Source organism: Chiloscyllium plagiosum, chromosome 17 (assembly GCF_004010195.1).
Source record: "Chiloscyllium plagiosum isolate BGI_BamShark_2017 chromosome 17, ASM401019v2, whole genome shotgun sequence".
Lineage (NCBI taxonomy): Eukaryota > Metazoa > Chordata > Chondrichthyes > Orectolobiformes > Hemiscylliidae > Chiloscyllium > Chiloscyllium plagiosum.
The window spans coordinates 11047123-11062303 of record NC_057726.1 but is presented as its reverse complement, the minus strand read 5'-3'; the positions used below and the strand labels follow the sequence as shown (position 1 = coordinate 11062303).

General features: G+C 43.9%; 1 protein-coding gene across 2 annotated transcripts in view; it reads left to right on the top strand.

Moving 5' to 3' along the window:
* The window catches only part of adamts18 (ADAM metallopeptidase with thrombospondin type 1 motif, 18), a 263961-nt gene that overhangs the window by 89836 nt on the left and 158944 nt on the right, over positions 1–15181 (top strand). For both annotated transcript variants that reach the window (XR_006314069.1, XM_043706550.1), the window contains exons 5-8: positions 1218–1417; positions 5466–5549; positions 6692–6851; positions 10974–11079. Coding sequence is in view for 1 of the 2 variants with exons in the window: in XM_043706550.1 (XP_043562485.1) it covers positions 1218–1417; positions 5466–5549; positions 6692–6851; positions 10974–11079 (550 nt within the window). In the remaining variant the exon portion in view is untranslated. The remainder of the gene's footprint in view (positions 1–1217; positions 1418–5465; positions 5550–6691; positions 6852–10973; positions 11080–15181) is intronic.

Sequence of the window (15181 nt, the reverse complement as noted above, 5' to 3'; positions counted from 1 at the left end):
CCCACCCCCACCCTCCTCTAGCTTATCTCTCCACGCTTCAGGCTCTCTGCCTTTATTCCTGATGAAGGGCTTTTGCCCGAAACGTCAATTTTGCCTGTCCTCGGATGCTGCCTGAATTGCTGTGCTCTTCCAGATCAGAGACTAGGTGAGTAACTCACCTCCTGATCCCCCAAAGCCTGTCCATCATCTACAAGGCAACTCAGGAGTGTGATGGAATACTCCCCACTTGCCTGGATGGGTGCAGCCCCAACAACCCTCAGGAAGCTTGACACCATCCAGGACAAAGCAGCCTGCTTCATTGTCATCATATCCACAAGCATCCACTCTCTCCACCACTGACACTCAGTAACAGCAGTGTGTACTATCTACAATGTATTGCAGACATTCACCAAAGATCCTTAAACAAAATCTTCCAAACTCATGGCCACTTTCATTGAAAAGGACAAGGACAAGCCAAGCAGATACATGGGAACACTACAACCTTCAAGTTCCCCTCCAAGCTGCGCACCACCCTGACTTGGACAATTCCTTCACTGTCTCTGGGTCAAAGTCCTGAAATTCCCTCCCAAATGAGATTGCGGGTCTACCTATTGCACGTAGACTGCAGTGTTTCTCGAGAAGGCAGCTCACTATCATCTTCCCAAGGGCTTTGAGGGATGGGCAATAAATGCTGGCCCACCCAGTGACACCCGTGTCCCATGAGAGAATGAACATAGTTGCCCACCATTGACAGCCTGATGTTTAGCTGACTTCAGCCTTAATTCTAAAAAGACCTTAAACCTGTCTTCACATCCTGACCCCTCTTTCCCCTCCTTTAATGCAGTCTCTAGCAGTAACCTGATCGACAAAGCTTTTGGTTATTTTTCCTGCTTCTGTGTTCTGTGCCTCATCAAAGCTGTTTTCCGTGATAATCTTGTTGAGTGCTTTGACCCACTTTGCAGCATTAAAGGTGCCTTATGACTTCAAATTGGTGCAGTTGACAATTTGGTTTTCAAATTCAGGTTGAAAATTTGTTTTATTCTCCTAATCTCAGTTGATCAATGGAAGATTGAAAACTGCCTCAAAGTTTTGTTTCGCTGTCCTTGCTTTTAATGTAAGAACTTTCTGCTTTTTCACAAATGCATGGGGCGGGGGAGAAGCTGTAAAATTTACTTTCAGCTCCTCTTCAGGACTGCATGTTTTCTCTGCTTCCTTCTCTCCCCACATCCCCATCTCAGACATGCCTCAACCTCCGGTCGAAGATATCCACCTCTTGTCCGATGAATACAGCTCTAGGAGCAGACTGAAACGCACAGCCTTCGATTCCCGGAAGTCCGGGGGGCTTACTGTTGAAACGCTTGTGGTGGCAGACAAGAAGATGCTTGAGAGACACGGCAGAGAGAATATCACGACTTATATCCTCACCGTTATGAATATGGTAAGCCAGTGAGAGGGTGCATTTGCCACTGGGATGGGGATAAACATTTTATTTGTGCCTTCTACCTTTCAGTATCAGGATTGAATCATCTACAAGGCTTTGGCCCATTGAGTCCACACTGACACTCTGTAAAGTATTCCATGCAGACCCCAGCTCCATCCCTGCATTTCCCATGGCTAATCCACTAACCTACCCATCCCTGATCACTATCGGCAATTTAGCATGGTGAATGCCACTAACCTGCACATCTTTGGACTGTGGGAGGAAAGCAGAGAAAACCCACAGAACATGAAGGGAATGTATAAACTCCACACAGACAGTCATCAGAGGTAGGAATCAAACCTGGGTCCATGAAACTGTGAGGCAGCAGTGCCAACTGCTGAGCCACTCTGCCACCCTGAGCAGACAAAGCCAAAATAGTAATATATTTAAGTACTCACTTGCCTGGATGGGTGCAGCTCCATCAACACTCAAGAAAATTGACACCCTTCAGGACAAAGCAACCCACTTAATCTGGCCCTATATCCACAACCTCTGTCCCTCCACTAACCATGCTCAAAGATGCACTGCAGAACTTCACCAAGGCTCATTAATTATCACCTTCCAAGCCAATGACCCAAGAAGGACAAGGGCAGCAGATACAGGGGGACACCACCAGTGGCAAGTTCTCCCAGCCAACACCATCCTGACTCAGAAATATATCGCTGTTCTGTCACTGTCGCTGGGTCAAAATCTTGGAATCCCCTCCCTATTGACACCGTAAGTCAACCGACAGAAGATGGACCACAGCGGTTCAAGAAGGCAGTTCTCACCATCACCTTCTCAAGGGCAATTAGGGACGGGCAATAAATGTTGGCCAGCTAATGATGCCTACCTTCATAAGTGAATTTAAACAAAAAGGCTACAAATGTTTAATTGTTAGATCTGGAAACCTGTATTGTTCCAGATTACACAAACATTGAAGACAGGACACTATCATGGGTCCGTGCAAAGACTTCAGTTCAGCGAGCTTGTGTCAAGGAGATCATTGATCTTGTGTACTACAGGGCAAGAATTATAGCTGGGGTAAGGGAAATTATGATGCGGTGAGGCATGACTTAGGATGTGTGGCTATACAATGAAGCATTCCAGGAAAGCACAGAGACTACTCAAGACCATGTTTGCCTTCTCTGGTTTATCTCCGTGTTGTGGTGAAGTTACAACTTCAGTTGAATTGAATGGAACTTCTCTGATAGGGGGCAGCAACGAGCTCTCGGTGCTCGAGTGGAAAGGGATATGTCTCCTCTTGTATCTAGGTGATGGGCTGTTCCTTTGGCAGAGCTTTGAAGGTGATGGGAAAGTGGCCATGAGCAATAACCCCTGGGAAATCATTTTGTTTCCTCTTCTGGGGAAGACTGGAACTGTGGAGACAATCTAAGGCTAAGCACTCTCACTTTTAATCCTGTATTGACGCGAGTTTTTGTGTTCTGACTGTCATGAGTATCTAGAATTCTTTTTGCCTGGAAAACATTGGCGGCTGGATCATTAAATTTATTCAAGGTTGAGTTGAATAGATTATTGATTGATAAGTGAGTCAAGGCTCATGGGGCAGTAGGACAGGAAGGTAGAGCTGAGACTGTAACCAGATTCACCATTGTCTTATCATGTGGTGGAGCAGGTTTGAAAGGCTGAATGGCCCACTTCCTGCTTTAAGTCCTATGGTTCCAATGCGTCCACAACCTCTCTCCAATTGTGACTGCTTTGAAGGTAGGGACAAGGAACAGAACCATTCAGGGACTCTATGATAAAGAATGCCTTCATGCACAGAGGCTGGTGCAAATCTGGAAGACTGTCCCTTTAAAAAACGTTTTAAGGTCAGCTGTCAGTTGAAGATCAAAATGGAAGGTTTTTATTTAGTTAAAAGGAACCAATGTAGTGAGATGGACTTGAGGTTTTGTGGGCTTAATGATCCATTTGAGAGGTGGAACAGATTTAGGAGGCTGAATGGCTTCTCCTATTCTGGATTGAGGCCTTGATGCAAGACAGGATCTTCATTCCTTGAAGAAACCTTTTTTTCTTGTCAAAGATGGTACTAAATAGGGAGAGGTTGGGCAAGCTGGTACTTTCCCCTTCAGAGCGTTGGAGACTGAGGGGGCATCTTACTGAGGTGTATAACATCATGAGAGGCATGGATAGGGTGAATGCACTCCGTCTTTTTACCAGGGTTAGGGAATCAAGAACTAGAAGGCATCAGTTTAAAGTTAGAGGGAAAGGATAAAAGGGAACCTAAGGGCAACTTATTTACACAGAGGGTGGTACGCTTCTGGAATGAGCCGCCACCGGAAGTGGTTGAGGCAGGTGCATCAACAACACTTAAAAGGCATTTGGACAAATATAAGGAAGAATATGGACCAATTACAGGGAAATGGGATTAGTGTGGATGGACATTTTGGTCTGTAGACCAGTTTGGGCCAGAGGGTCTGTCTCCCTGCTGTAGAACTCTATGGAATATTATGAATTATTACATGTTCTTTATCAGAGGTGTGGTATAGGGAATTTACTTCCACAAATATTTCTCTCCTTGAAAATATAAATTTTCGATATATCAAAGTATTTTTCTCTCTGAGGCCTGTAGAATCACATAGCATGAATACAGGCCTCTTGGCCCAACTTGTCCATGTTATCCACAATCTCCGAATATCTTAACTTTCAGCTCCTTAAAATGTTCTTAAACTCTGAGGGACAGGGCACAATTGCTTCATCAGATCTACTGAAAACTTGAAGCTGGTATCTTTTCTTTTTCCTGCTTCTGTGTTTTAGCAAGGCTTTGAAATTATTAGTGCAGCTAATAGCTGAGACTGCATTCTGTAGCAAAGGGAAGCCTGAACAAGACCTTTAAAGTCATAAAAAGGTTTGATAGGGTAAACTCAAAGGCACTGGAGGACACTAATATGTCCAATATTGAATTTAGGGAACATTGATTTACACTGCGTTCTGAGGATAGTCACTTGACCTGAAACATTAACTCTGATTGCTGTCCACAGATGCTGCCAGACCTGCTGAGCTTTTCCAGAAATGTCAGTTATTGTTACTGATTTACATGCCTAGTGTTTGGAATGTGAAATTCACTGCTCCATGAGTGAGTGAAAGTGATTAGTGAAGGTACGTTTAGTGAAAGCAAGATAAGTGAGTGAAGGAGAAAGCGATAGACAGATAATCTGTTAGGATTAAAGTAAAATGTCTGGGAAGATAATGATGTGGAGTAAGAACATGAGGATGGTCTATATTTTTCAATCATTCATGGGATACAGCTGTTGCCAGCAATTATTGCCCATCCCTCATTATCCTGGAGAAGGTGCTGTTGAGTTGCCTTCTTGAAGTGCAGAAGTCTATTGGTTAGGAAAGACGTTCCAGAAGTTTCTGCCAATGATCAAGGAGGACAGTTAACAGATGTCATTGTACAATGGTGTGTGACTTGGTGGGAATGCCCCCATGTGCTCATCCTCTAGGCATTAGAGCCTGAGGAATTGGAATGTGCGACTGAAGAAGCCATGGTGAGTGGTTGCATTGCCCCCTGGAGCCACTGTGGCTGTGGTGCAGCAGGTGAGGATTGAAGATGATGGATGTGTGCCAATCACATGGGGCTGCTTTATACCTTGTACATGGTGGACAGGCTTTGGGGAATTACAAGGTGAGTTACTCACTACAGAATGCTAACCTCTGACCTGCTGTTGCAGCCGAAACATTTATGCGGCTTGTTTGTTTAAGCTTCTGGTCTGGGTGGAAATGGAAATTATTGGCACTTGAGTGACAAACTAATATTTATAGCACATGAGATCCCAAGCCTTGTTGTGTGCTGATGAGAGTTGGACCTTGACACTGTAGTGAAGAGTTCCTGGGATACAGTCATAGCTCTGAGAAAATTGGTCTCTCGCAAACATAGCCATGTTCCTCTGTGTTAGAATGTTGGAAAGTTCTCCCTCTATTCCCAGGTTGACTGTAGGTTGACTATTACCATATAATAAATTTGTTCCTTGACAGTAATGCACTGACCTGTTCTTCCCAACAGGTATCCAGTCTTTTCAAAGATGGCACCATCGGAAATGACATAAAGATTGTGGTTGTGAGCCTGTTACTTCTGGAGCAGGATCCAGTAGGTTGTTTTCATGCTCCTACTTTGTCATCAAAATGTCAAAGGAATGCAGCCAAACCAAACCCTAACTGTATATCTGAGATGATCACCTACCCCATAGATTAAAGTGTAGAAGTTCAACCACTAATTCTTTAAACCAAATACGGCAAACTGACGACAAAGAAAGAACTGTCCCTCGCAACAATCCTTTGATGATCCTCTGATTTCCTGAAGTGCTTAACCAAAGTTCAGTTCCGTTTCGTTAACGATTCCTATTGGATTCACCATGATAACAGGAAAACGTGCATGCTCTTGATTTTCAAATAGTCTCAGGGGATCTTTCACATCTACCCAAGGATGCAGACAGAGCCTCAGTTTCCCATACTGTCCAAGAGACAGCACCCCTTGCCCATACAGGTTACCTGCTCCCACCTGAGGCTTGACCGCAAGGTCTCCTAAATTGGATTCAAGAGCTCTAACCTCTGAGCTACTCCTGGCACTGGATCAGAATGTACCTGGTGATAGTTAGTTTCACAGAACTCAAGAGGGGAAGTGTGTGGGTATTTAATAGAGAATGAGGAACATTAGACATAAAGATGTGGAGTATTGGGTGAGCTTAATGGACACCATTAAAGCCTTGGTAGTCTTCCATATCCTTGAGTTCATGATTTGCACGCCTGGAGCTATTTTCCCTGGAGCATCAGAGGCTGAGGGGTGACCTTATAGAAGTTTATAAAATCATTAGGGGCATGGAGAGGGTAAATAAACAAGGTCTTTTCCCTATGGTGGGGCAGTCCAAAACTAGAGGGCAAATGTTTAAAATGAGAGGAGAAAGATTTTAAAGGGACCTAAGGGGCAACTTTTTCATGCAGGGGATGGTGCGTGTATGGAATGAGCTGCCAGAGGAATTGGTGGAGGCTGGTACAATTACAACATTTAAAAAGAATCTGGATGGGTATATGAATAGGAAGAGTTTAGAGGGATATGGACCAGGTGTGGGCACATGGGACGAGAATAATTTAGGATATCTGGTTAGCATGGACGAGTTGGACCGAAGGGTCTGTTTCCCTGCTGTACAACTCATTGACTCTGTGTATGACCTGTCATAGTCGTAGAACTAACCATGAAACAAAAAATTGGGTTGTGTTGGTTTCCTCTTCCAGCCTGGGTTAGTGATCAACCATCACGCAGACCAATCATTGAATAGCTTCTGCCAGTGGCAGTCTGGCCTGATGGAAAAGAACGGAAAGCGGCATGATCATGCGGTGTTACTGACTGGACTGGACATCTGCTCTTGGAAGAATGAACCTTGTGATACATTGGGTAAGCAGAAGTCCCCACATGTGACTTCCTCACTGTTTGCGAAGGTAACTGTCCAGAGAGAGCTGCCCAAACTCCTTGAAGGTTCATTTATTGTTCCATGCGATATGGATATCACTTGCAAGGCCATATTTATTGTGCATTCCTAATGACTCCTGGAAAGATCTCGGTGAGCTATGTTCTTGAATAAAATTGAATGGCTTGCTAGGCCATTTCTGAGGGCACTCAAGAGTCAATTATGTTGCTGTGCAACTGGAGTCATACTCTAGAGAAAGTGAGGACTGTAGATGCTGGAGATCAGAGTCAAGAGTGTGGTGCTGGAAAAGCACAGCAGGTCAGGCAGCATCCGAGGAGCAGGAGAATCAATGTTTCAGGCATAAACTCTTTATCAGGAATGAGACTTGTGTGCCAAGGGGATAGAGAGATAAATGGGAGGGGGTGGGGCTTGGGGGAAGGTAGCTGAGAGGGCAATAGGTCAATGAAGGTGGGGGTGAAGGTGATAGGTCGGAGAGGAGGGTGGAGCGGATAGGTGGAAGGAAGATGGACCATTAGGGCAGGTCATGAGGGCAGTGTCGAGTTAGAAGGTTGGATCTGGGATAAGGTGGGGGGGAGGGGAAATTAGGAAACTGGTGAAATCCACATTAATTCTGTGTGGTTAGAGGGTCCCAAGAAGATAAGACCTTGGAATATAAGGTGTTCTTTCTCCAGGCGCCAGATGTTTAGGGTTTGGCGATAGAAGAGACCCAGTATCTGCATGTCCTCGGCAGAGTGGGAGGGGGAGTTAAAATGTTTGGCCATCGGGCAGTGGGGTTGCTTCGTGCGGGTGTCCCGGAGATGTTCTCTGAAGCACTCTGCAAGTAGACGGACCTGTCTCCCCAATGTAGAGGAGACCGCATCGGGAGCAACAGATACAATAAATGACATTGGTGGAAGTGCAGGTGAAACTTTGGTGGATGTAGAAGGCTACTTTGGGGCCTTGGATGGAGATGAGGGGTGAGGTGTGGGTGCAGGTTTTGCAATTTGTGCGGTGGCAGGGGAAGGTGCCTTATGTCCATCCAAGGCCCCAGGGAAGCCTTCCACATCCATCAAAGATTTACCTGTGCTTCCACACATGTCATTTACTGTGTCCATTACTCCTGAAGCGGTCTCCTCTACATTGGGGAGACAGGATGCCTACTTGCAGAACACTTCACAAAGGGACACACACACACACACAAAGCAATTCCACCACCCTGTGGCTGAACACTTTAACTCCCCCTCCCATTCTGCCAAGGACATGCAGGTGCTTGGCCTCCTCCATTGCCAACCCTAACCGCCTGATGCCTGGAGGAAGAACACCTCACCTTCCACCTTGGGACCATCCAACCATACAGTATCAATGTGGATTCCACCAGTTCCCCACCTTATCCCAGATCCAACCTTCTAACTCAGCACCACCCTCATGATCTATCCGACATGTCTATCTTCCTTTCCACCTATCTGCTCCACCCTCCTCTCCAACCTATCACCTTTACCTCCACCTTCATCTCCCTTTCACACTCTCAGCTACCTTCCCCCCTGGCCCACCCTCCTCCCATTTATCTCTTCACTCTCTTGACTCACTAAACTCATTCCTGATGAAGAGTTTATGCCTGAAACATCGATTCTCCTGCTTTTCGGTTGTTGCCTGACTGGCTGTGCTTTTCCAGCACCACATTCTCGAATCTGAAGTCATACATTGGCTATGCCATGTAAGGACAGCAAATGCACCTTCACATTAGTGAACCAGATGGGTTTTTACAACTGTCTAGCAGTTCCCTCGTGATCAATAACTGAAACTAACTTTTTATGTCAGATTTATTTAGCTCATTGAATTTTGGTTCCACTCCTGTCATGGGGAGATTTGATGAGACAATCTAGATTCGTTAACCTCCACAAGACTGATGGTATGCAGTCTTGCAGTTGTCTTTATCGCTCCTAAACTACTTAAGGTTGCATTGGAGCGGTCAACGATATAGCAGTTAAATTAATGACAACTAATTGAGGAAACCTGCGTTCAGTTGGGAATTTGAGTGTACTTTGAAAAAAGACCATTGATAAAGAAAGCTGGTTTTGAAATTATTGATTTTTGTGAAAATTATTCATGGAATATGTTCATCATCGGCTCGGCCCATCCTGATTTGGATCAGAAGTTACTTATTGACCAATTAAGGAATTCAGGTTTTCTTCCCTAAAGGATATTAGTGGACTTGGTAGTTTTTAATTAGTATTTGAGGCATGATTGTGATCAAATGAGCTTTTAATTTCAGATTTTTACTGAATTTAAATTTCACTATTTGCTGTGGTAGTACTTGAACCAGCATTCCCAGAACATTAACATGGTTTATGGCTTACTCATACATATCACTGTGCTGCCACCTCCCCACATTAACAACTATCCTCCATGGAATAGAAGCTGCTCCCTTGCCCAGCTTGGCTAACATACACCTTCAGTCCCACACTGAACATCATCAACTCTGAACCATCTACCGATATGGCACTTTTACCAATTTTCTGTGTATACTACAGCAGCACCCAAATGAGAAACAAAACCAGAAATTACAGGAAAAGCTCAACAGGTCTGGCAGCATCTGTGGAGAGAAATCAGATTTTGGGTTGAGTGATTCTTCCCATTCTGAGGAAGGGTCACTTGACTGAAACTTTAACTCTGACTTCTCTCCACGGATGCTGCTAGACCTGCTGAGCTTTTCCAGCAATTACTGGTTTGTTTCTGATTTACAGCATCTGCAGTTCTTTCGGTTTTTGTCCAGTATCCAAATGAGGTTGCTTGCCGGCTCAATCCCACGGCAACCAGGAATGGACAGTAGATGCTAGTTTTGCTGGGTTTTCGTAATATATAGAAAAAAAATGCATTGTAGCTCAGATCTCTTAAGACTGGAATTTGCCTTATTACTGTACATTTGGTAATATCGCTGACATTTCAGTGACCAGCGGGCATGTTTAGCCATGCTGTCTCTCACATGAGATGCTAAACCTTTTGACAGGTTGCAAAGGCAGAGTCTTAAGAAGAATAATGAGATCTCCTGGTATCTTGGCTTACATTTCTCCCAACTAATGTCACCAAATAATGAGAGATTCCTTCAACACATAATCTTGTTTGCGGTTACTGATAATTAACAATGACAGCATTCCAAAAGCAACTCATCATGCATCTGGGTCTTCAGGTCATTCAACTGCAACTTTCTTTCATTCTCATTTTATGTTACTCATTAAAGTAAAGTTGCCATAGTACCACTCACTTGTTTGAAAGAGACAGCTGATGGTGAGTTTAACCTGAGGATCACCACACCTTGGGGAAGATTGAGAAAGGCAGCAACTTGAGCCAGCATGGGAATTGAGGCCATGCTGTTGGCATGGCTGTGTATTGCAAACTAGCCATCTAGCCAATGAGACTTATTATCCCTCAATAAAATGACTTGTAAAATAAAGACACATTGAAGGTTCCACAGACTAATTATCACTGTGTGAGAAGCAGAGTGACATCTTACTCTGTGCACAATATGTTTAGCTTAGAATAAATCCTCATCTTTTTACTGTATCACAGGGCCTATTGAGTCCATGTCAGCTCTCAGTAGAACATTCCACTCCATCCCATTATCTCTGCTGTATTCTCATTGTGCCTGCAAGTGTATTTCCCCCCAAAAAATCACCCATCCAATTTCCATCTGGAATCAAACTCGCACCTTCTTTATGAGAAAACACTCACAAATCTCATGTGCTGGAGAACAGTCAAAGCTTACGTTTATAAACCAATTTTCATGTCCTTAGCAACAGAAGCAGAAATTACCGGAAAAACTCAGCAGGTCTGGCAAGATCTGTGGAGAGAAAGCAAAGCAAAGGTTGAACAAGGGGCTCTGGACTCAAAACATTGATTCTGCTTTTTCTCCACAGATGCTGAGTTTTTTTTCCAGCAATTTCTGATTTTGTTTCTGATTTCCAGCATCATGAACTTGGGGCCAACTTCCATGCCATAGCGACAGCTCAGTTGAGACTTAGTGGAGCTCTCGCTTGGTTGTCAGTCTTTGATGTTGTGCCTGTGCCTGTTATTTTTTGGGGATTTGTTGAAACTTTGGATTTGTTTTGTAGGTTTTGCTCCGATTAGTGGAATGTGCAGCAAGTACAGAAGCTGCACCATCAATGAAGACACGGGCCTGGGCCTAGCTTTCACCATTGCTCATGAATCTGGACATAAGTAAGTAATTTGCAATCTCCGTTTGATCCACTTGTCAAGTCTCCCATTTCGATTTGCTTCTGCTACAGCTGTCCCAGTTATTCAGGTCCCACTGTTATTCTTCATTGGCAAGGCCAATGGACATCAGCAGCCTATTCAACTCTATAGAACACAGAACATAGAACATTACAGCGCAGTACAGGCCCTTCGGCCCTCGATGTTGCGCTGCCCTGTCATACTAATCTGAAACCCATCCCACCTACACTTTTCCATGTAAGTCCATATGCCTGTCCAATGACGACTTAAATGCACTTAAACTTGGCAAATCTACTACCGTTGCAGGCAAAGCAGTCCATACCCTTACTACTTTCTGATGGCCTCACATGATCTGCTCACGTTTCTGAAGTGGGACATGGTGACATAGCAGCAGTGCCACTGGTTAGCCATCCAGAGCCCTAGTTCTTAGTTCAAATCCCATCACGGTAGGTAGTGAAATTTAATTAATTGCATCTAAAATTGAAAGCTTTCTTCAGAATAACATCGACCATCGATTGTTATCAAAATCCATCTGGTTCCTCAGAAGGAAATCTGTTATCCTTATCTGGCCTGACCCACATGTGACTCCAGACCTAAACTGCCCCCCCGAAATGGCCCAGCAAGTCACTCAGTCCAACTGCAGAGATGGTATTCTCAGGGCCGTGTTAATTCGGCTGTGGTTTCAGTACAAGGACAATTAGGACAACAAACGTTGATCAACAATATCCACGTTGCATCAAGTAATAAATAAAAAATTATTTATTTTGGCAAGCAAGAATGCTATTCATGAAGTCACAGCTGAGGTGAAGAATTGAGGGAGAGAATTGTGAGGTGAGGGAAGAGACTAAAAGCTGATTAACCACTGATAGAACAAAGAGAGTTTAAAAGGAAAGTAAGAAGTAAGTAGGTGGCTGTTAGCAGGAAGAAAATGCTTTTTGAAAACTCTGTCCTGAACTATAAACCTGCTGAAGTAGCATTTATTTCGCAATTATGTATAAAATACATCCAAAGGTGACCAATGCTGACCCGAGAATGAAAAAGAGAGCTGTCTTATTCATTGATGGGATGTGGACATCAGGCCAGCATTTATTGACCAGAGAACAATTAAGACTCAACCACATTAGAATCTGTGAGTCATATGTAGGCCAGACCAGATAAGGACGTGTGATTCCTTTCCCGAAAAGACTTTAAACGGCATGGGTTTTTACAACAATTAGGTTCACTTTTTATTCCAGATTTCATTAACTTCAAATGCTTTAGTGGAATTTGAACCCAGCTCCCCCACAGCATTATGGATTATATACAGCGATGTTACCACAATGTCACCATTTCATACCAATATAGTTGAGGGTTTGAGTCAGTTACTATTTATGATGAGTTGCTTGAAAGTAAGTTGGGAAGCTAATAGAGTGGTTTGAATTGTTGAAGATAAAATAATGGATACCTTGTAGGTCCTTTGAAGAACTAAGGGGGCCTAGATAGTTTGATAAGATTGAGGGATTGATAACTATACAATCAAAGCTAACACCAGCCCTGAATTCACTCTGGAGAATGTGCCTAGATGTCTTTTTATTTGTTTTATCTTGTTGGGTTTATATTTATTTGAAACTGAAACTATTGGGCTCCTATTGACATCCTTGTTTCTTGACCCCAGTGAGGGCAGAGGTCAATGATGTCTCCTCCCGATCACTGTTGAGTGAAATATCTGGCTGTGTGCGGGACCACTCATCATGAGACTGGATTGGCGCAGATACCACTAATCTGCCAGTATCTGCCATTTTGAGTGTGGCTCTGGAGGGTTGTTGGACTCCATGAGATTAGAACAATCCTCACACCTTCTCTACCCACCGCTGCTGTCAGTCCAGCCTCATCACCTAAGATTGGAATTAATAGAACACATGGTGGGAGCTGGAATAAAAGATTATGCCAAACTCTGTAACCAGGCAACATTGTTCATGGGGCAGGGTGGGAGGAGGAGAAACAAGAGGGACTAGTACTGGAACAGAAACCCTGCTTTAGCAAAGGAATGCTGCTTGCTTTCGAAACCAATTTTCTGAGGGGAAAAGGGTTTGCAGATTGCCAAACAATGATCCGGTCCTGGAAGTAATTCAAGGAAGTTGCTGTTTCCTCTTTTCCGGTCATTAGCATTTAGCCAACATGGAGAAAATGTTGCGGCTTTTTTTGGAGTTTGCGGTCACTACTCATCGACCGCCTCAGGCCAAGTGCCTCAGTGACATGCTGTTGACCTTGGTGGGCAGAGCCTCTTCCTGTTCATTGGAGTGCACGTCCGTTCAGCGAATGCTGACCTTTTATTGGGCTTGTTTCCAAAAAAATACTACAAAGCCCTTTGAAGAGGAAGAAAGGAACCTGATGCATTTAGTGCCTGACATTGCCATCTCCACCCCTCCATAGCTCAGCAGGTTTAATTGCATCAGCAAACTAGGGAGTTGCTGAGCCATGCTGTCAACTAATTGTATCTAACAGCCTTCCATTACTCGCCCCCAGAGAGAAATAAAGACTTCTGGATTCTTAAACAGCTTCACATGATAGTCAGCTTATACGCCATAAGTTCTCTCCAACTGCAATATAGCAATGAGCAGGTCAGCTATTTTGTTAATTTTCTCTTGAAGGACCATTACTGGCCAAGCAGTGGTGAGACCATTGCTCTTTCCACTATAATCCCACCAGATGCTATACATCCACCTGAAAGACGAGATGAGGCTTCAGTTTAGCATCTCATCTGAAAAGCAACACCTGTGATTCTTCAGCATGCTCTCAGTCCTTCTTAAAATGTTGTTCATGGGATGTAAGTGTCACTGGCCGGACCAGCATTTATTGACCATTCCTAATTGCTTTTGAGAGGGTCAATTCTCGCACCAGCTGCAGAAATTAGGCATGATGACTCTCAGATTAAACTCACCATCATTTGTCTCTCTCTAGTGAGAGAGCACTTCTGTTTTTTTTTTACTCATTCACAGGATGATGGATGATTTATTACTCATCCCTAACTGCCCAAAGTCAACCACATCATTGCAGGTCTGGAGTCACCAACCCAAGTTCCTTCCCTAAAGAGCATTAGTGAACCAGATAATCAACATTGGATCATGTTTCCAGATTAATTCTGGATATTTATTGAATTCAAATTCCACCATATTTAGTTATAGTGATGTAGACTTGATGTGCTCAAGGGTCATTTCTGTGCTGTTGAACCTGCCCTGATGGGATTTGAACCTAGGCCCCCAGAACATTACCTGGGTCTCTGGGAATTTATATTTGCCAGGAATTGGTGTTGGAGAGACTGTTAGGTCTGAAGCTGGATAAGTCCCCGGCACCTGATGGTCTACATCCCAGGGTGCTGAAGGAGGTGGCTCTAGAAATCGTGAATGCGTTGGTGATTATTTTCCAGAGTTCGATAGATTCGGGATCAGTTCCTGCGGATTGGAGGGTGGCTAATGTTGTACCAGTTTTTAAGAAAGGACGGAGAGAGAAAGCAGGGAATTATAGACCAGTTAGTCTGACCTCAGTGGTGGGAAAGATGCTGGAGTCTATTATAAAGGATGAAATTACGACACATCTAGATAGTAGTAACAGGATAGGTCAGAGTCAGTATGGATTTATGAAGGGGAAATCATGCTTGACTAATCTTCTGGAATTTTTTGAGGATGTAACTCTGAAGATGGTCAAGGGAGATCCAGTAGATGTAGTGTACCTGGACTTTCAGAAAGCTTTTGATAAAGTCCCACACAGGAGGTTAGTGAGTAAAATTAGGACGCATGGTATTGGGGGCAAAGTACTAACTAGGATTGAAAATTGGCTGGCTGATAGGAAACAAAGGGTAGTGTTAAACGGCTCCATTTTGAAATGGCAGGCAGCGACCAGTGGGGTACCGCAGGGATCCGTGCTGGGACCACAGCTTTTTACAATATATGTTAATGATATAGAAGATGGTATCAGCAATAACATTAGCAAATTTGCTGATGATACAAAGCTGGGTGGCAGGGTGAAAAGTGATGAGGATATTAGGAGATTACAGGGTGACCTGGACAAATTAGGTGAGTGGGCAGATACATGGCAGATGCAGTTTAAT